We start from the raw sequence: 22,957 nt of genomic DNA, 5'->3' as shown, positions 1-22,957 counted from the left end.
TGAGTGTTTACTTACCTGTTGTATGTTGTGCCAGCACGTTGTACTTGTTACAATGACAATAAAGGACTATTCTATTCAATCTATTCTATGTTGTGCAACACATGTACATAAACCCATTCCCACTTACTGGGAGTTCTGTGTTATTGCTTTTTCTATTTAAAAAAAAAATGCTTTTTTAAGCAAACTGCAGTGTGCACGGGCTGCATGCACTCAATCTCAACGTCAATTAGGGGGCCACAACTACGACACTTTGAACCATTTAAATTGAACCTTTTTTTATTTTACACAACATAACAACACAGTACATGTTGTCTTTTTCTGTACATAAGCTTTCCAGGAGCATGTGACCAACCCAGTAGTATATCAATGCCAGTGAAAAGCTTTTTTTTTTGTTTATTTTTTTTATATTCTTCCCTTTTAAAAATATCAATTTCATAAGAGGTCCATAAAGTCTTTCTGTTCATTTGTCTATTTTTCAAGAAACGCCATTATCCCTCATGTAGGTAAGAAAGGCTATGTGTGAAAACGTTGTCTTCCTCTTGTCTGTCTGCTCTTTGCTAAGCCGTCATCAGTGGAACATGGTGGTGGAGACCTACTTCCAGTGAGAGAGTCTCTTTGTGCAAAAGAAGGCACCTGCTGCGATCTGTTGCCATTGTGTGGTCACACACTTCCTGTCTGGGTGTGACTGTAAAATGGTGTACAGTGTAGTTCTTGGATTTAATTTTTTCTTTTTTTTTTCCTAAACAAAAATTCCCTTTTTTTGTGTTATTTGCAGATACAGTGAGTACGTTTTGGAAAACGATGCAGCGAGCCCATTATCTTGCTTTCTTTTGTGCTATAAAGTGTAACCAACAAGACAAGTTGAGGACGCAACAAGACAAGGCAAGATATCCACTTGCTCAATGATTGACTTTGAAAACAGATAGGAAACTGTCAAAGTGGAAACAAAAGCTCTCTCGGAAATAATGTGAAACATGACATAAAAAAAAAAAATAGATGCTTGAAAAACAAGACGTCTGCTCGCTCTGTCAGCCAGGAAACACACTCTCATCCTTGTTCACGCATACAAACAAAAACAGCACACACAAATATGCAATAGAAACAGCACACACGTCATTTCAAGTCACAGACAACCAAACATATCCAAAATAATCCCAAATAAAAACAATAGATCAAAGTGTATTTTGTTGTATGGTTTCAGTTTAAACCGTGCTTTCCAAAATCCAGTCCGAATCGCAGCATCCTCTACTGGAGTCTCCATCCCCTTCTTTGGAGAGGAGCATCCCACTCATTGATTGACTCCTTTGGTCCCGCACTATACGTCCTAATTTGGGTGCTCCTGCACTCCCTCGATGGGATGACAGCGTCTTTGATCCTCCTTCGCTGAGAGAGTACCTCCTCCTTGCCCTGCTCCTCCCTTCATCCTCCACAGGCAGAGTTTGGTACTTGGAGGAGGAGGCGTGGGTGCGCGGAGCCCGGCGCAGAATGGGGGTTTCTTGATAGCGAACGGAGGAGAGTGAGCTTGGGGTAACAACAGGAGGGGGCGGAGCTTGGCTGAGGGAGGTGGAGTTGTTGCGGTTGGTATTGAGGGTGTCGAGAGGGGTGCAAGAAGAGGGAAGTGTGGACGAAGTAGTGGAAGAAGAAGAAGGACAGCGAGGGGACGATATGGGGAGATTCTCCGGGGCGGCTGACGTGTTTGAAGCAGTTGAACCAGGTTTACTCGGAGCAGGCTTCCGCTTAGGCCTGCTTAGCGAGCTGGTGGCGTTGGATGAGGAGACACTGGAGCAAGCTCTCTCCTCGCCCAACTTCTCCTGCTCCTCAGCAGCAACCGGTGTCCATTGCTGGCTGAGAATAGACATAGCTGTGGAGCAGTCTGGCAGAGAAGAGTTGGATGAAAGTGTTGTCACATCTTTTCCTTCTACTCCTCTGCTCCTCTTCTTTGAGCTTCCTGAAAAGTCTTCTAATCCAATTGAGCCGTGCTTGGAGGTGCTGGGAGTCACACTGCATCTCTGTGACTGCTGCCTGTTGGTCTGAGAGTGAACGTTGGTCATCGACATTGACATGCCTTTAACGCCCTCGCCTGGGTTGCACACCTTGTGGGGAAAACACACAGAAATACAGTGTATTTTTGTCAATATACACTTACATTACATTATATTATATAATATTAATTAATTCATTCATTCATTTTCTACCGCTTTTTCCTCACGAGGGTCGTGGGTGCTGCTGGAGCCTATCCCAGCTGTCTTTGGGCGAGAGGCGGGGTACACCCTGGACTGGTCGCCAGTCATTCATTCATTCATTTTCTACCGCTTTTCCTCACGAGGGTCGCGGGGGGTGCTGGAGCCTATCCCAGCTGTATTTGGGCGAGAGGCGGGTTACACCCTGGACTGGTCGCCAGCCAATTATATAATATTATATTATTAATTAATTCATTCATTCATTTTCTGCCGCTTTTCCTCACGAGGGTCGCGGGGGTGCTGGAGCCTATCCCAGCTGTCTTTGAGCGAGAGGCGGGGTACACCCTGGACTGGTCGCCAGCCATTCATTCATTCATTCATTCATTTTCAACCGCTTTTCCTCACGAGGGTCGCGGGGGGTGCTGGAGCCTATCCCAGCTGTCTTTGGGCGAGAGGCGGGGTACACCCTGGACTGGTCGTCAGCCAATTGTATAATATTATATTATATTATATTACATTATATTATATTATATTATATTATATTATATTATATTATATTATATTATATTATATTATATTATATTATATTATATTATATTATATTATATTATATTATATTATATTATATTATATTATATTAGATTAGATTAGATTAGATTAGATCAAGTGCCTTACCAGCCATGAACCTCACCGGTTATCACTGGACAGAACATACTGTATGTAGTATGCAGCATTTGTTGAAGATTACTTTTAATCAATATTTTACGTCAAAATGTTATGCCAGTTATGTCAATCAATGTCTATATTTCATTCATTCATTCATTTTCTACCGCTTATCCTCACAAGGGGGTGCTGGAGCCTATCCCAGCTGGTGGGGTACACCCTGGACTGGTTGCCAGCCAATCACAGAGCACATATAGACAAACTATGGACAATTTGGATTCGCCAATTGACCTAGCATGTTTTTGGAGGAAACCGGAGTCACCAGAGAAAACCCACGCATGCACGGGAGAACATGCAAACTCCACACACAGATGGCCGAGGGTGGAATTGAACTCGGGTCTCCTAGCTGTGAGGCCTGCGTGCTAACCACTTTGTCAATATTTCATTTTCAGATTTTCACATTCTGTGCATACAGATGTGGACACACGGACACACCCACCTTATACCGTATCATCAAGATGATGATGAAAACGAGCACGGAAGCCACTATAATCCCACCGATGATGATGATCATCGTTCCACCGAGGAACTGGGACTGCATGAAATGACACCTCATATACTCTGACTCAGTGGTGAACTGCACGCAGCCGACCACGCGGGTTGCTGTCAGGGAGGTGATGATGTCGTCGTAGATTGCAAGCACACACAGGTTGTACTGGCTTCCTGCTGCGAGGTTGTTGACGAGGAAGCTCTGGCTTGACGGAGGGATCATTCTGTGACAGCAGAGAAAGGAACGGAATGAACAGTCAGTTAACACAAGATCAGAACAGATTGGTGACAAGTTCAACTTGAACTCGAACACGTGAGAGGCTGACAGTTATTAGTAAGCCAGGCTAACCATATTATTGCTGTGTACGGCGGTTGTCTAGCAACAATGCCAAACGAAAAGCACAATTGAGGCAAGACAGTGTTGCAGTCCCAATCTGTAGTACATATAAGACTAGCTCTAAGAGACCTGGTAAAACAAACTGGCAATGTACGATTGAAGAGCGTCATGAAGAGCTTCTCCGAACTCCATTATGAAATCATAAACATAAGGAGTACTGTGCAAGGATACCAATGAACTAGGGGATGATATCAAATTACTACAAGATGATAATGCTGCATTGTGTGTGCTTGTGTGAGGTTGCAAACCCCATAGAGGAAAACACCCTGGACTGGTCGCCAGCCAATCACAGGGCACATATAGACAAACAACCATTCACACTCACATTCATACCTATGGACAATTTGGAGTCGCCAATTAACCTAGCATGTTTTTGGAATGTGGGAGGAAACTGGAGTACCCGGAGAAACGGTGGAGTTGAAGTCGAGTCTCCTAGCTGTGTGACCTATGCGCTAACCACTGTGCAGCCACACTTTATGGTATTTAGGTAATGGTAATGGTAATGGCTTTATTTCATTTGAACATGCATCAGATTACAATTGAATGCATCACATAATCAGTTCACAGTTCCACATGTCCAAAAGGAGTAGGAAGAAGCAAAGCTTATTAAATCCTACCCCTCCATCTGGTACTTTTACAATCAGTAACTGTTACATTTGTTCACTTCCTGCTTTCCATAATACAGTTTTTTTTTTTAAATAATGCACCTCATACCGAAGTACGAGGTGATATGACCATACAATGACATAATGGTTACCATAGTAACTGTCAATATAGTGATATATATAGCACATCATGACGACGGCATTATGTATTATCCTTACTGACCTTTTTTGCAGTACATTTAGCGAGTGAAGGTTTTATACTTATTACCCCATATTTCCACACAATAAGTAAGATATGGTAGAACCAGAGAGCAATAAAGAGTGTGGAGTGATTTCTGATTGAGAACAAATTTTGCTTTGTTCAATACTGAAATATTATACTCAGTCAATACCTCATGTTGTATATTTGTAATATGAGGTTTCCAGCTCATATATTTATATAATTTATTTTGTATAGTATATTTTTTTAATGTGGGATTTCCAGCCCATTTTGTCGTCTATTATTACATGTACTAGAAATGTATTTTCGTTCACCATGTCTATGCGCATCTGTTTGTATTTGTGCATGAATGTCAATTCTGCTATTACTAAATAGCATGATTTTAGTTTTATTTAGGTTCAGAGTTAATCTGTTTTTTTTTTAATCAAACTATGCTTCATTGATAATGTTTTTTGTCAAGCATAGAGATTTCACATTTTCATCAGCAGTCCTTGAACGCATCATTGTTGCTGTGAGACCCAAAATGAAACAAATTAAAACAAACTTCTCCATGTAGGTTATTGTTATATAGCAGAAGAAAACAAGAAAGAAAGCTTTCAGTTCCTTAATCATTTCAGTTTATGGATCGTATGAAGTACTGTACTTTGCCAAAAATGTAATTATTCTTCATTGGATACTTGTTAATGTCCGAATTTGCCAATTTGCTCTTCAGTTTCTTTAAAAAGGCCTGTCAGCTTCCCTGGATTTCCTCATTAAAATGCTAATGAAATTCCTCATTAAAAGCAGAGAAGGCTAATTCGCAGCTCTTGGCCCTGTGTGCACTGACAGAGTGAAAAAGTGCTTTGGCCAGGTTAAGTATCCGGGTTAGAGTTAAGTGAAGGTGAGAAGACATGTTAAGGTTTAGTGGGTAGTATTAAGACACACGGAATGTACCCGGAGTGCCCTCGGTGAAATAATACCACAGAGCTGTTAAGAGCGTGTGTGTGTGTGTGTGTGTGTCTCTCTGTGACCATCTTCGTGATCCCATGAATACTAAAAGGACCTTCTGAACACTAAGCTGACCATGACTGTTCTCCTCTGTGCTGTTCTTGATGTTTTCATCTATCTCCCAAGATTAATAGCAGCAGTGAATGTCCTCTGCTCTTACAAGCCCACATGCACGCAGATAGCATTGGAATCAGCATCCAGATGTATTAATCCACATCGTATTGCTGCGGTCGTGAGCTTTCATTTGTGTCTATAAATGTGTGGTTGCATGTTTTCTTATACTGACTTAAACACTTCTATACACACAAACTATATTCATAAATTAACAATCGGTGGCATATGAAAACGTGTGTGCACGTAAGTGATTGGAAACCAGATTCTTCTTGGATTACACACTTTGATCGATCGCTACTGAATTTTCATTCAAGTGTACACTTTCATCCAATTATTTTCTGAGTCCCATCCCAAATTGAAATACAGTGGAATTATTTGTGTCATTAATGTGTTCCAGAAGGTCCGACCAAAGCATATAACAATTTTTGATTAATTTTACAATTAATTGAATAAGCAAATAATGCAAATCCAATTAATCAGTTACACACATCCAAAAATGTTACACATAGAACTTGTTATTATAATTTAGTAATTCGGCTTCCGTGCAGAAAACAATTCCAAATGAATATAAATAACAAATGAAAATGAAATCAACATTCAACGTCACTTTTACCTTATTTGAAGACCTAATTGTTGACAAAGATGGCGATGAAGCAGCCATATCCACACAACATCATGTTTAGGTATGAATTATTCTATGAGTTTTTCACCTTTTTTTAAATCAAAATGCTCACACCTGTAACTTCTCTTGGCTCCACTGTGGGTTATTTTGCTTCCGTAATCATTAAATTAGCAAAGCGCTACAGATTAAAATCTTAAATCGCTGATGACATCATACATGGGGATGATGTTGACTTCCGGTTATGATTTCCACTTTTTTCAGTACGCTAATAGACTTCAAACTGCTGATAATGTTGATTTATTTATCTGTACCAGTTTCTAGCACCAGCTTTCTATCAAATAGTCAGAACCCGGATGTGTTAAAGTTGAAATTCAAGTTATTATATGCTTATATTTTTAAAGCACAGAGAGAAAAGTCTTGTTTTGATTGAGGTCTGTGCTCTGTGTATCATTATACAGTAGTAACATGGCTCTATTTCATGCAAATCAAACCTTTTTTTAAATCATATAACAGATCATTCATTGACTAAACTGCTAGAGGGGTGAATTTGTCCACACTGACCCAGTCATTGTGACTAATTTCTTTGTGTCTGAGCTGAATGTTGCAGCCAGCATTTGACGCTCCACAGTGGGCAGATGATTGCCTAGGCCGAGGCTATTACACTAATCTATCTACTCCGGTCTGCCAAGACCTCAAGCACGGGGCGTACGTATGTGTGTCATGTTAGTGTGTATAGTAGTTTCATTCCACTTTCGTTACATGCGGTGTACGAGCAAAGGTTCACGCTGCTATATGACTATGCATTTGTCTATGCATGAATTATATCTCTCGTAAATGCGTATGTGCAAATGTGTGGGAGCTCCGTTAACAGAATTTTGTCGTCGCATGGCAACAACCCTATTCAACTGGATGCCTGATTTTTAATTTTTGCCAACATTCATCACTGGTGAATAAACGTACGCTTTTCTATATGCATGGCTATTGTGTGTGTGTGTTTGTGTGCCTATTTATCAACTTTAGCGTTCCTTACTGCGGCCTGGATGAAGCCAGGAGGGCAGTGTAATCACCATTAGCCACTTTCGGTCTTTTGTCTCAAGATAAACGCCTTTATCCACAGAACGCAAACTGTGATGCTAGACTGCTCTCTTTTAGATTTCATATGACTAAATATTGGACACAGCCTGCAGCATATAGCCATGCATGACTCTTGATGCATTCATGACAATGATTCAACACACAAAAGAAGGGCCTTCGGGTCGTGACGAAGCAATGAGGGCCAGAGTCCCCTAATTTACTCAGCTCTGGTTTTCACTCAGCAGAGCCCAACCAGATCATATGTGACATATTGGGTGATATTTCTGGATATTTCTATGTAAAATACACTGCTTTGGGATAGCTCATTAGTAGTTTTATGCAGCTAGAAACTGATGTGGTTTGTTGCATTTCACAAAGATACAAAACTGAGTTTTGTGAGTGAAAATATTTTTGAAATGTAAATGTCCTTAATGTTCTCTGGACACTCAATTTATACTGTCTTAAGTTAAGTGGAACAAATGTGAAAGTAACTATAATTACTTATTTATTTAAATTAAATAATTTTAATAATAATTAAATAATTAAATTTAGTCTCTCAATGGAATGTAATTATTGAACAATTTATTTCCCATGTATTATTCTAAAACTATAATTAAAAAAATATATAGAATAAAAATATATAATTAAATTCATGTTTTTGTCAAATAGTATAACACATATATAAGAAAAATACATATATACATATTTTTCAGGGCATTGGAAACCCAATAGAGGACAACCCAAATGTAGGTTACAGACAAATTCCAAATCTGTTGTTTTTTTTTATGGTGTTGCCTGAAGTTAAACATACTGTGTCTATGCTGGAATACCCGCAACCTAGCAAGAGCATTAAAGGACAATTTATCTCATCTACAAATGTTAACATCTAATATAATATCCAATGCCTGGCCAAAAAAAAAGACGCCACCTGAATTTAAATAAGCAAATAGGTAAGGGTCTGTCATCTTATAAATCCTGTGATTATTTCTCTACAGTATGGACATAATGGTAGTTCAACAACTACAACGTTGTTGTTGATCTCTAAGCTAAAGTGTATTATGCAGCAGATGGCACAATGCCACGCTAATAGGTTTAAGTCTCACAGGGAGAGGGAAAACACCTCGGAGCCCTGCTTCTTATCCATGTTTCGCCATGCATGATGCCCTAAATGCCAGAGTTCATGCTTAACAAGCACATGCAGCTTGTCGTCAGAGGTGGATCACGGATCTTGAGCCTCAGCCATGTGGGCTTTTTTTAAAACACCAAGGTATATCAAATATTTGCTTACATTTATTTAAAAGCATCAGTAATTTGGGTTGAGGATCAGTCTGCGTCTTCTCAGACAAACCTGTCAGATCCTCAGGCTTTTGTAGGTGAAATTCTTTGGGTCTGCCACTTGCCTTTTTTGTGCCATAACACTCAAGAGCTTTTAAGAAATGTCTAGTGCATCCAACCTCGGGGGCAATGGTGCCTTGCAAAAGGTGACCAGAAGTCCTGTTTTCATGTCGTGCTCTGGCTGTTCTGGTTTTCATTGTTTTTTCTTGGGCCATTCAATTGGGTGACATTAGGGCACTCTGCTGCATGCAACACAATCCCCGAGAGGCTGCCGTGTGGGTGGCTTTTTGAATTACTGTTGCCAAAAGGCTGCTAAAAGCCAAAGAAAAAGAAAGAGTTAATCCACAATGGTAGATCAAAACTTTGACATTTTGAAAGATTTTATGATTAAGGGAGAAAAATAAAATCCAAACCTACATGGCCCGATGTGAAAAAGTGATTGACATTACATGTTAACTAGTTGAGTCACCCTGAGCAGCAACAACTGCAATCAAGCGTTTGCAATCAACTTGCAATGAGTCGCTTACAGCGCTGTGGAGTAATTTTGGCCCACTCATCTTTGCAGAATTATTGTAATTCAACCACATTGGGGACGGGGGGTTACCTTTTTAAGGTAATGCCACAGCATCTCAATATGATTCAGGCGAGGATTCAACCATTCAGAGGTGGACTTGAACCTGGTGTGTTTTGGGTCATTGTCCTGCTGCAGAACCCAAGTTCATTTCAGCTTGAGGTCACAAAAAGATTTTTTTGGTAAACAGCAAGTCTTCCAGGCCCTGAAGCAGCAAGACGGCCACAGGCCATTACACTATCACCACCATATTTTACTGCTGATATAACGTTCCTTTTCTGAAATGCAGCACTACTCCAGCAGGTGAAAAGGGACACACACGTTCTTTTTGCCCAGTTTCTTACTTACGGCAGAGTCATGAACAATGACCTTAACTGAGGCAAGTGAGTCCTCTAGTTGTTTGTGGGATCTTTTGTGACCTCTTGGATGGATTGCCACTCCTGGGAAGGTTCACAATTGTTCCATGTTTTTGCCATTTGTGTATAAAAAGGAGATATTGCAATGCACTTCAGCCCTGCTCTGGCTGCATCAGCAATGGTGAGCTTCTCCAGTGAGTGACTGATGTCAATCACTACTCCGGAATGTGAGCTGGGATTAGGCCGTCGTATCACAGGCATTTTGTATTCTCTTTCAAAATTTTTGTTCTTCTAATTATAATTCTTGTAACTCTTCTTCTACCTGGTCGATCCTGCCAGTAGCATATGCTAGCTCAAAGATTAAGCCGTGTAAGTCCTAGTACACACGGACCTAATAAGAAATCAGTAAAGTGACACACTTTTTCGAACACTTATATATATTTAAGATTTTTTTTATTGTACTTTTCTTAACAGAAATGTTTAAATTATGTCTTGTCTTGTGATTTCTTGTTGTTGTTTATCTTTTTTATCTATACAGAAGAGGCTTAATTTATATGTACTGAAATGATACGGGATCTTTGAGTAAACTTTGAGTATCATTGGAGTATCACGTTGCTGGGCAGAGTGTCCTGTTTTTTTGGTAAATATGGTCAACCGAGTGTTCAACAATCATGCCACGTTGAAAGAAAGAAAGCTTGTTCTTCAGGAGATTAATTGGTCTGACAGGTTTTAGTGCAGATTTTGACTATTTTAATGCTACAGTTTTAATCCTTTGATCAGCCCGTTTGAGTTAAAATGCAGTATTCACTAAATTACCAATTATTATTCTGTTTCTTCTTTGTGCATTGTGAGGACCTACTTACAATCTGGTTTCAATTTGTAACTGAATACAAATTACTGAATATTTCGACTTTTCCCCAACCTTAAAATTGGTAAGAGCTGATATAGACGGATATCAACTGAGAGAAACTGTAGCAACTGATGAAGAAAATGAGGTTGGAAGAGACTCTTTCTCTGCCCTTTAAGACTGAGAGACTGACCTTTTGCTGTCTATACTATAAAAATCCAAAAGCTCCACTAAAGACGGACACACTCAACATCCACTTCTTGTGGTTGCTATGTTGATATGCTGACATAGCCTACCTGTACATGGTAAATGATGGCGGTACAAGTCCACCCTAGCACTTTGTCGCAGGTTCTGAATATTTTATCATCTTATGCTTGTAGACAGCCTACATTTTTTATTCTGTTTTCTGTTTTTTTCATTCTCGAGGGTGGCAACCTTACTGAAAAAAACAATTATTGTGTGACCAAAGTCTGATAACCAGATCATGTTTGTTGGTTTTAAGGGGATTTTTATGTTGAAGTTGTGTTGGTTGGATACACAGAATGGAGACTTTTGGAGAATGGAGACTAGCCATAATGTCTGAGTGGCTGTATTAAAGCTTTTACAGTTTTTAGGGCATACTGTCATCAAGCTACTGTGAGAAATATGCTGTGTCTCATTTACTATGTTCAGGAATCTATAAACCTGCCTATTGGGTTAATGGACTCTCTAGAGGTCTTGTCTTGGAGTCTACTGTTTGCAGGAGGATGATGTATTGGAAATAGTTGCTTTAGAGAGCGGGGGTCCGATATGCAACAGTAGTCACAAATATTTACCATTAGACAAGGTAACTTGCCCATTCATTTCACAGTCCAGTAATTCGACATATCTTGATTGACCTTGTCAGTGAGTGTGAAGCCGAACTGCTCAGATTAGTTTGCCCTTTCATGGGAATACGATGTTCCCCCCTCTACCTCTGCACTCGATCATTTCATTACCTTAAGGATTTTGTTTAACTGGCACAGTTTTCCAAGTTTCCAGATTTCAAGCTGATCTTACAGTTGTGTTTGAGTCATTTAAATGTAGAGTGATTGATATGATCTAACTAATCCATTTACAGTTTGAGGGTGACAGCATCTTAATTATTTTACTGACTATGACACTGAAAGTGACTGCAATGTCAATTCAGAGTAACTCCAGTACAGTGGAAAGACGCCTAAACGCATACTGGCTTTACCTTGCTGATTCAGTTCCTGGCTAACAAAGCCAGTAGAACCCAACAAAGTGAATAGAACAAGATCTGTACCAGATAAAGTAACAATCAAACCTGCACTATTCTTGGTAATGGTGAGTATTGCATATTTACAATTCTCCTCTGGTGGCTGTAATTCGCAGGACAGGAGAAGCGATTGCATCGGTTTTATGACACGTTTTTATAAAGTGCACAAATATACTCGTAAGTGCGCAAGCATGGTGTTGTTCTAAGTGAAGTATTTCTACAATGCCTCATATTAACTCACTAGCAAGATTTCATTGTGTATAGACTGGTCATATATTTCATCTCATTTCATATTATCTGCAAACTATATTTGTATATAACTCTGGGTAAAATTGTTGATTTGTTAATACTTGGTTGTTTATGTTGTTTATTTTTTATATTGTGTATTTTGTACTGCTTAACTGATTCTGTACTCTTGCTGCTGTGCAATGCAAATTTCCCCACTGAGGGACGAATAAAGGCATATCTTATCTTCTCTTCTCTTCTCTTTTTTGTGGTTTATTTTGAGACTTTACCAAAACCCTTGTTTTTTCCCTGAAAAAATGGTATGGCCAATAGAGCTAAAAATGAAAATACATAAATAATGCGGAAATAAAATACTGTATTTTCCAGACTATAAGTTGCACTTTTTTTCCTAGGTTGGCTGTTCCTGCGACTTATACTCCAGAGCGACTTATAAATGAAAAAAATATATATAATTTGACAGACAGCCATAGACTCAGGTCACACTTGACTTATGCACCAATAAGGAGTCCTACTCCTTAACAATTCAGTATTTAAACAGTAGACGTTAGCATCCAAAGATAACTGAGAACTACAGAACACAAAATCATATTCTTCAGACTACAAGCTGCAAGGAGCAGAAAGAAAGTTTGGAGTAAGTGAGAAACTTGTTAGGGACTGGCATAAAGTGGAGGCTACTCTTACCACCATAAAGAAAACAAAACAGTTAGTATACTTAAAACTGTTTTTTATGTTACATAAACACTGGACACCTTTTCTGTTCATGTTTATTTTTTGTGTAGCTGAATAACCATTGTGTTAGCATATCTTACAACCTAGTCAGCCTGTTCTCTATTCTTTTATTGTTAGAACTTGCCTTCCAAGATGACGTAATGTCTGTTTTGGTCAAATAGTTTGTGAAATAAATTACCCGCAAAATATACTTATACTCCAATGCAATGTATGTATGTTTTTCTCTACTTAACTATGCATTTTTTTATAGTCCAGAAAATATGGTATACTTGACTTCTTATCCTTAGATTTGATAATATGTGTAGCCTTATTATACGTTTTTCCTCCAGTATCAGGGTCCTTAATCCTTGAATCTGAGCCATGTCTGAAGCAACTATTGAGGAGATTACTGCCCTGTGCTATCCATGCATTGCTGTTTGAGTGTTCTATTGCTGCACTGCTTGAGCATTTCTGCAAACAGATCTCGAGCCTATTGTCTTTCAATACCAAAACATCTGCAGTATTATATTTTGGGATATCAGTGATCATCAGCCAGCTGTCTTTCTTGTCAATTATCACAATTTTAAAATAAAAAATTCTGTTGATTTTGGTTTATTTCCATAGTACTAGTGTCACATGTCTAAAGTGAAATGCCGCTGAAGTTGTATGGTTAAAAAAATGACTACAATTTGTAGAAAAAATATGCCGCAAATATTTCAGCAAAATGTAGAATTTAATTTTAACTTTGCCGAAATGATCAGTTTTGTGGTTGACTATAGTCCATTATTAGATTATTACATGACCTTAACACTGCATGTAGTCAGTCATGGCATGTCTCACATGATCAAGTGAAAACAAGTTCTCCTCCCAATCTGTGTAGAAGTGGTAAACGTTTGGCTTCTTCCTTTATTGTTCTCCCCCAGTTTGTTTGAAACCCTTTCTTGGCTTAGAGTAAACAGATTGGAGGCTAACTAGTAAGCTCGCTAGAATGCTATGCTTAAAGCTGTGGGTGTCGCTTGTGTCCCTGCAGTGATTACGCAATGTGTTCTGTTTTTGCAATTTATAGTGGCTAACTTGTTACACTTGATTTATTTATGTGAACTGTTTACACTTGAGGTTAGCGCGCAGGCTTCACAGGTAGGAGACCTGAGTTCATTTCCACCCTTGGGCATCTTTGTGTGGAGTTTGCATGTTCTCCCTGTGCATGCGTGGGTTTGCTCCCACATTCCAAAAACATGCTAGGTTAATTTTCAATGGGGCCGAACGGTGTGTGAGTGGTTAGCACGCAGGCCACACATCTAGGACACACACTTTGGCTACTCTGTGTGCATGTTCTCCCCGTGTGTGCGGGTTTTTTCTCCGGTTTCCTCCCACATTCCAAAAACATGCTAGGTTAATTGGCGACTCCAAATTGTCCATAGGTATGAATGTGAGTGTGAATGGTTGTTTGTCTATATGTGCCCTGTGATTGGCTGGCGACCAGTCCAGGGTGTACCCCACCTCACGCCTGAAGACAACCCAGCGACCCTTGTGAGGATAAGCGGTATAAAATGAATGAATGAATGTTGACACTTGAATTAAAAATGTTAAAAATAGCTTAACAGTAAATAAAGGTTTAATGATGAAACAATTGGAAAAAAAATCTATCTCTAATATAATTTCGTATTGGACCTAGAGGTTCAGATGCATAAAAATTATGTCCAACAGCAATGAGACAGGTTTTGTCTTTGTTTTCATTTCATTCAAATCATCAGTTCTTCACAAACTGGCAACCAAGAACTGCGGATCGAGCCAAAGTGCTTAAACTGACAAGTATTATTGTTACAATTTATTGTTTGGCACATCAAATCAGACTCCCTTGCTAAATCCTAATTAAACAGTGCTTTTGCAAGAAAAAAAATCAACCCCCTCTATACTTACGTAGAATCTAAAATCATTCCCAACCACAGACGCTTCAGTTCCCTCTGCAAGAGACCTGTTTTCCAGTCAGGGCTCCTCAGTATTGCTGTCAGTGTTTTGTCTGTCTGTCTCCAATCACCCTCACAGTCTGCGACTCAACCTGCTCCTCTACAGCTCAACATGACTTCTATTATGCATGACCTGTCAGATTTAACCTCCCCAGCAACATGCTGAAATTTGGTCTGCCATTTTATCATGAGCATGACGGCCGACATTTCCTCCTCACCCTCCCCGTTCCCAGCGCACCTCGCCAGCCAGGGCGAGTTGGTTATGTTGCTTTGGTCTGCGATGAGGCACACTTTTTTTTATTACATGCATGAATGTATTGTCAAATGACTGTGCATGCCAATTTTTTACTTGATGGATTATTTTATATTTCTATTAATTTTTATGAAAGTCCCCCTGGAGGCAGAAAGACCCTTGGAAGTTTCTTTAATGTAGAACAAGACATAAAGCAGAATGATTTCTTTAAAACGAAAGCATATGAATGTGTTGTATCTGTGTTGTGTGTGTGCACGTGAAAACTTTTCTGCCGAATCATGCAGCCCTATATTAGTGTGCACTGTGCTGTGTTTATCATGGCAAGACTCACAACTTTGATCTTTATCTGATCATCATTGCGGTTCTATTCGTCAAATACGTGGTTTTACCATCTGTAGCAAGGTTTATCCAGTATCCCTTTGCATCCAACATCCCTCAAGAATCCCATACCATACCCGCTAATCTCAGAAAGAAAACCTTCAGGCGATGTAAGCCTTGTCTCAGGCATGCTATTCAATGGCTCTGTTTATGATAATGCAGTCTGCCAACAGATAATATACTCCTGACGGTGCTCGCCTCACTCTATGCAATCATTCATATTGCTTATCTTATGGTATTTTTCCTCTTCTTTCTAAGGTTTTTCTTGCTTCTTTTCAGAAGCATTTGCATTCTGCAGCTTAGCTTTACATGCCATTCTCTATATCGATGCTAAAATCATCTCTGGCAAAAACGATGTAATTGCTCTCATGTTCTGTGCATTGAATAATGGCATTGAAATGTGCTCGACTCTGAAAAACCTGTCTGTGAGGTTTTGGTGATGAGAATGCACTGTGTGCCTGTCGGACAATTTTACCAGTGCGCTTGGTGCGCTTGGTGCGCTTGGTGTGCTTGGTGCGCTTGGCCTGCACTAAGAATATGTAGACCAGGTCGGAACTGGCGACTGTTTTCTCGTGAAATTGTCACTGCGCCAAGCTGAAATTGTGGTGCGCCGCCACACCCATCTCGGCACAGCCTATTCTAGCAAATTACCAAATTGGCTGCGCACCGTGGTGCGCTGGACCAAATTGCCACTGCATGGTGTGAACACACCTTGCGCTGCGCCACAAAATTAAGAGCCCTACATCGCAGTATTAAAAAGCAACCATGATGAAGGTGCCTTCACATAACTAGACTGGAAAGAAGATCTGCCACCGGAAAAGAAATATAATATATAAGCAGGCGGACTGTATGAGTAAACACCCTGACTCTCCCCACTGGACAAAGTGTAGAATGAGGTTTTCCTGTTTCGATCAATACAATCAAGAATTCAAACGGTTCCATTACAGGTAACATATTGCTGGCCCAGCACAGTCAGCATAATGGGGAGGGCATGCTAATATAAGCTAACCTAGAAATTTCTCTATTCCTCACAGTGTGAATAGCACATAGAAATAGCACACACCCGCAGGCATTGTGTTGGGTACGAAGTAAAAGTACAAAAATGTCAATGTGCAATGTTGCACTAAAAACAAAAAATTGGATCTCTTCTGACAATTAGTCTCTTTTATATTGTTGCTTCATCTCTGTCTATGCAAGCCCTTCTATCTCTTCCTTTGTTTCACTGCATTTTGACCCTTCTTTTTACTTTCTTTTTACCTTACACCCCCATTCCCATTCTTTTTCCACCCTGATGTGTGTGCAATGAAAAGGCAGAATCAATGGTGGTTACCTTTTTTGTGCCAAGCGAGGTGTTGAAAGGAAATCAATCTGCTTACAGAAGAAAAGAGCAAAGAGCAAACTAAAGAGGAGAAACGCAAATGACTTCAGTGTTTCATGTTCGGCAAAAGCAAAAGGGTCGTGGAGGAGAAAAGAGGGTGTAGAAGATTGATGGATTTTGACTGACATTGAGGCTAACATGTATCTTATGTATATATAAGATGCATATTAGGCATGTGAAGAACATGTGAAGGGCTGCACGGTGGTTAGTGATAAGCATGTTGGCGACACAGTTTGGAGATCTGGGTTCAAATCTGAACATTTCTGTGCGGAGTTTGCATGTTGGATGTGGATAGGAAGAATGGATAAGAATATGGATGGATGAATGTGAATGGTTGTCTAAAGATGACCTGCGGTTGACTCGCAGCCCGTCCCCGCCTCCAACCCAAAGTTAGCTGGAATAGACTCCAGCTCATCCAGATTTCAGTAGCTTTCTGCAAAAATGACTTAGTCCTCCCCTTTATTGCTAAGGGAGAGCCTATCCACCCTATGGAAGAAACTCATTTTCGTCTGCTTCTACCTGCTATCTTATTCTTTAAGTGAATGTAAGAACTTAGCTCAACCAGTAAATTAAAAGCATTGTCTTTCGGCTCAACTCCCAGTTCACCACAACGGACCGATACAGAGTCTCCATCACTGTATACGCCGCATCAATACATCTGTTGATCTCACACTCCAGCCTTCTCTTGCTCATGAACAAGACAGTATCTAATCCCCGACCCGGAGATGGCACTTCACCCTCGGGCAAGAATCATGGACTGAAACTTGGAGGTGCTGACTCTATTTAAATATATTATACTAATTATAATCCCTCAAGGGCTAATTTAATTAACACTGTGTTGTACAGTACAGTACTGTACTACACACTGAACAGAACCAGACAACACACACAGGCAAGCAGGTAGTGACCCTGAGCTGAGTTAAGGGCTTCTGTGCCTTGTTGAAGGACACCTTGGGAGTAGACTAGCACCTCACCAACAACTAGTTGTAATTTCTTTTTCTCTCAAACATTGTCGAAGCCCACATCCTTACAGACTGAGCTACTGCCACTGTATATTCACATTTAAAATGAAAAATATAATTGCCAATGACACTGATATATAACCCTAAACACACAACATAATCCGACGTTTTTTCCATTTCATGGTGATCATGTGCACAGATGAAGTATCTATAGGGATTAGTGTTGATATGAAAGCCAGATAATACTGGTAGATCTCCCAACAACTGTTGTTTCTGTGGAATTCCCTCCTCCTATTTCACTAGCGTAATCATTTGTAGAGAACAGGCAAAGAACAAACATTCTATTCGAGCTCAGTTTAATGTCTATAATCCTCAGAAAATGTCAAGAAGCTTCCCGGTAAAAGGCTCTTTCGATGGGTTAAGTTTAGATCGCTATCTGGCTGGGTTTGTCTTTGTTTATTATTTGTCAAATCCTCTCTCCGGTTATGAACTGTCAAGTCAAATGCGGTTCATATCATGGTTGACAATGGAACTGTCGTAAAAATTGTTGTAAACACGCCTGTCCAGTTTTTGATACATGTAATGGCTGGTACCACATGCCATATTTTTATTATGCAGTTATTAAAATGCGTATCTTTGCAGCATATTTACTTGTCTGCAACGCCAGTTTAGCGGTTTACATTTTCAATATTAACTGCTATGTATCATCGTGATGCCCTTGTAACCCCCATGTAGCGCAGCTATCGGTTCCTGTATTGCCTTATTCCAAATCATATCTGATATCATGTGTTCTCTTTCACCCATGGTCATTAAATTTGCATGCACTCCAATGTAATGTAATCTATACAGCTCTGGCATGTAATTCTCAACCTTCCCATATCATTGGCTTGTATTCCATTTCTGTTGTGTAATCTGCCTCTCTTTATTGTCTTGCATTCAATTCTGAAGTAGAATCTCTGTCAGACTTACCGGTACACCAATGAGTCATCTTGGCTCCCGTTGTACTGTATCTGGAACATCCGAATGCCTGGAATATTCCTCTGGAAATTGAATTTGATCAACGCTGTCGACGACGTCGCCTCAGCGGTTACCACCCTCTTTTCAACTGCACCCTTCACATCGCCAGTTACATTGCTTCCGTTGCTTCCGCTACGGGTGGATGTGGAAATGTCAGATGATCCCGGGTCAGACTCCTGCATGTTGTTGGTGTTGTTGGAGATGTGGGGGAGTTTTATAATAACCAAGTCTACAGTTTGGTGGGCTTCGCCAGCAGGGTTGGAGGAGATGCAGGTGAAGGAGCCTGTGTCTTTCACAGTACTAATAAGGATGTCCAAACTTCCATTGGCATAGACCAGTGTCCTGGATGAGTTGGAAACCAGTTTGCCATCAGGAGATATCCAGTGGATGGCTGGTTCTGGGTCACCTCGTGCCTTACACCTTTTGAAGAGTGAAAGTGTAGTCAGTCACACATTTACAATAAAAAAAAACAACAAATCTGCTCAAGGTTATGCGGATTAAATACACTTTCCACATTTACAAAGACAGACTATATTCAGTAGTTAATAGGACAATGACTACCTTTAAATACTACATAAATACTATATATGATATACTTTTATTGTGGTTTATATACTTTTAATTCAGGTATTTAGTATTTTATTGCTGTATTGTATGCCCTTCATGTGTTCTAAGTGTGAGTGACTTAAGATTTCATTTTAGGTATAAGGTCCAAATTAGGTTAGCACATTGGCCACACAGTCAAGAGGTCTGCAAGATCATTGTTTGTATCTGCGTTTGGGCATCTTTGTGGAATTTGCATATTCTTCCTATGTGTGGGTGAGTACTCTGTCTTCCTCCCACAATTCAAAAATATACATTTTAGGTCAATTGGAGACTCTAAATTATCCATAGGTATTAATGTGAGCATCTCTATATTTATTTATGTGCACTGCCATTGGCTGGTGACGGGTTCAGGGTTTACCTCGCCCGTCACTGGGATAGGCTCAAATATACTCCCGCGACCTGAGTGATGATAAGCGGCAAAAAAATAAATAAAGAATGAATCCAACTGACACCAAAACTTGACTCACATTGTTAAGTGAAATATTCAGGAACACCTGAATATTTTAACCTGTCGGGTGTTTACTGAAACAGATGATGCAAATATGACAATTCGGACTAATGTGACTCTTCTTGATATTATACATTCGGAGGTGAGGTCAAGCGATAATTAAGGGTCAAAAAGGAATAAAACCCTGTTAATCTCCTTCTCCTTATGGTTTCATTATATTTTCGCATTACAACAAAACATAACATCTATCACGATTGGAAGTGTGTGACCAATATATATGCAAATTGAGTAATCATCATCTCTTGTCATCTTGATTTAGAGTTGTAGGATAATGAGCAAAATGCTTTTTTTGATTTTGCGTTTACTCTTTAATGCACATACCTAAGTGAAACTCTCTGTCCTTCAAGGACCCTCATCTCATGGGAGTATCTGGTTATAAGTGGGGGTTCACACAGGAACTCCTCCTCCGGAACGGACCAGAAATATCGTCCAGAGAGGTGCTGGGGTGAAGCGCACGTCTCTAAGTCATCTTCTCGATTGAGCCTTCGCAGCCAAAGTAGCTCACAGTTACAATGTAGAGGGTTTCCACCAAATGACAGGGCAAAGGTTGAGGAGGACATGATGCCAGACGTGGCCAGAACCTGTAATGCAGTTTCAAAAATATTTGCAGTTGTATATGCAGGCAGACTTCTATCTGTGTGCTGATATTAATGCAGAAGAGCTTCAACATATACTGTACCTGTGCTCGCTGAAAAAGAGGGTCCGGTGGGAGCTTTTGGAGTTTATTTGATGTGACATCAAGGCGGTTGAGTTTCTGGAGCAAAGAAAATGTCCCCTCTGGAATAAAGTCCAACATGTTGTGGTCCAAACTCATAGTATGGAGGCTTATCATTTTCTGTTGGATTGGAAGGAGACGTACACAATCACTGAATTGTTCTCAAATTATATATACACTACATATGTGTATGTATGAGTGTTTATTACAAAATGCATTAATAAGTCAATATTTCTTGACTTTAAAGGGGACCTATTATGCTTTTTCCACTTTCCTGACCTATAAATGTACTTGGAATGTTGTATTATGTTAAATGATGCAGAGGTTTGCGCATTTGGAAGTGAGCCCTGAACGAAGGTTGGGATGGCTCTGAAAGCAAGTTATGCAAGCTGGAGGCCTGCCACCCCTCCAAGCTCACCGATGCCTGGAGTTGCTAATAACCATTTCCACCACAATGGGTGGATCATTAAAAAAAAAAAAAGTGTAATGACCACATTTCGACTCCCGATGTTGGGTAAAGATTGTCTGCATGCAGTAAGTGCTGACCGACGTTACCACTCTTTTCGTTCCTATGTGGTAAGTCAGGGGTCTCCAGCCAGTAGTTCATGAGCTACTAGTAGTTACGAACCACTTTTCAAGTCGCTCTCAAAAGAGTTTATTCATTTATTATTAACCCCTATACAGATAAATGTGGAAGTTGGGTTTGGCAGTAGTCCAGAAATTGGGAGTGAGACTAATCGCAGCAGAGAAGGTGTGCACGGATGGATGGAATAAATTAAAACACACCATTTTGGAAATCCAAAGAACTACAGCTGGAATAGGTGCAGATTCTGGAAGATCTAGAAAGTTTTCTGTGCGGGTTATTGTGTGTAGCTGCTCTGTAGGAGTCCACAATTCAATACAAAGTGCCAAAAATGAGCAAAATGGGTCCCCTTTAATTGACACATTTAACATTAGGAGATTTTAAGGATGAGTACTTTATTGTATTTTTTAAATTGACACAAAGCTATTATGTTTTGCTGCTTTAAAGAACACAGTCAAATATTACATGATTAGGGAGAACAGAATTTTTTTTGTCTGTTTTTATTCATTAATTCATTCATTTTCTACCGCTTATCTTCACGAGGGTCGTGGGGGTGCTGGAGCCTATCCCAGCTGTCTTCGGACAAGAGGCTGGGTACACCTTGGACTGGTCGCCAGCCAATCACAGGGCACATATAGACAAACAACCATTCACACTCACATTCATACCTATGGACAATTTGGAGTCGCCAATTAACCTAGCATGTTTTTGGAATGTGAGAGAGAACCCACGTATACACGGGGAGAACATGCAAACTCCACACAGAGATGGCCAAGGGTAGGATTGAACTCGGGTCTCCTAGCTGTGAGGTCTGCATGCTAACCACTCGATTGCTGTGCAGCCTATCTGTTTTTAATACTAAATAATAATAGCTGTTAATGCTTTCAGAACACTTCCAAATATGCTCTTATTTCATGTTTTCAACCAAAGAAAAATTGGCAACTGTATTTAAAAGAAGGTTCCAACCTGAATGGCCTCCCATGGAATGGAGTCTAGGTTATTATAACTGAGATCTAATTCTTCAAGTGCCAGCAGGTCATTGAAAGCTCCCTGGTGGATAAGCACCAGCTGGTTGTTGTTCAGAATCAGGTGGTGAAGCTTAGACATCCCACTGAAGGTGTCATTACCGATCCTCGTCAGGCGATTACTGTAATATATTCATAGAGATGCAGCGTTTAGCGACTTTAAAGCCTGCAGCTTTCAAGTAACCACATGAGAATTTGTTTAATTCGACAACCAGTCAATGCTAATCTTTACCTGTTGAGATGCAGGGCTCTGAGGTTCTCAAGATCGGCGAAGGCATGAGGTGTGATGTAAGAGATAGTATTTCTGGATAACGTTAAGTCCACCAGCCGTGTCATATTTGCAAAGTCTTTCCTCTTCACACTGTGAAGAGACATGTTATTATAATTGAGACCACACTTTGTATCCTTATGAGACAGAATCATTAGGGCAACTAATATGTACATTGCATGAAATCAATACTCTATTTTCTGCACTTCAAGATCTTGGAATGATTTCTTTTTCAGGCTCTCTGTAGGTTTTATTTAACTTGTCAAATGGAAGACTTTTTAAAGACCATTATGAATACAATTTTGATTCATTTCACATCCATGTAGGCAAAACTGTACAAAAGATATGGAAATGGTTTCATTTCATTTGAACATGCATAAGATTACAGTCAGTTTACAGTTCCACATGTCCAAAAGGAGTAGGAAGAAGCAAAGCTTATTAAATCCTACTCCTCCATCTGGTACTTTTACAATCAGTAACTGTTACATTTGTTCACTTCCTGCTTTCCATAAATACAGTTTAAGTTTTTTTTTAATATTTATGTATTTATTTTTAATAATGCACC

General features: G+C 39.8%; 1 protein-coding gene across 1 annotated transcript in view; it reads right to left on the bottom strand.

Moving 5' to 3' along the window:
- Positions 1-258: 258 nt before the first annotated feature.
- Positions 259-22,957, bottom strand: part of LOC131140178 (leucine-rich repeat and fibronectin type-III domain-containing protein 5) — an 84,876-nt gene continuing 62,177 nt past the window's right edge. The window contains exons 4-10 of the mRNA XM_058090364.2: positions 22,357-22,485; positions 22,066-22,246; positions 20,481-20,636; positions 20,123-20,382; positions 18,640-19,107; positions 3,343-3,616; positions 259-2,093 (exon numbers count right to left, since the gene is read on the bottom strand). Of these exons, the coding sequence (XP_057946347.2) occupies positions 1,203-2,093; positions 3,343-3,616; positions 18,640-19,107; positions 20,123-20,382; positions 20,481-20,636; positions 22,066-22,246; positions 22,357-22,485 (2,359 nt within the window). The 3' untranslated portion in view covers positions 259-1,202. The remainder of the gene's footprint in view (positions 2,094-3,342; positions 3,617-18,639; positions 19,108-20,122; positions 20,383-20,480; positions 20,637-22,065; positions 22,247-22,356; positions 22,486-22,957) is intronic.

This window comes from Doryrhamphus excisus, linkage group LG14 (genome assembly GCF_037039965.1).
Source record: "Doryrhamphus excisus strain RoL-2023G ecotype Guam linkage group LG14, RoL_Dexc_Guam_v1.1, whole genome shotgun sequence".
NCBI classification, from domain to species: domain Eukaryota; kingdom Metazoa; phylum Chordata; class Actinopteri; order Syngnathiformes; family Syngnathidae; genus Doryrhamphus; species Doryrhamphus excisus.
This window is presented reverse-complemented; position numbering and strand designations above follow the sequence as displayed.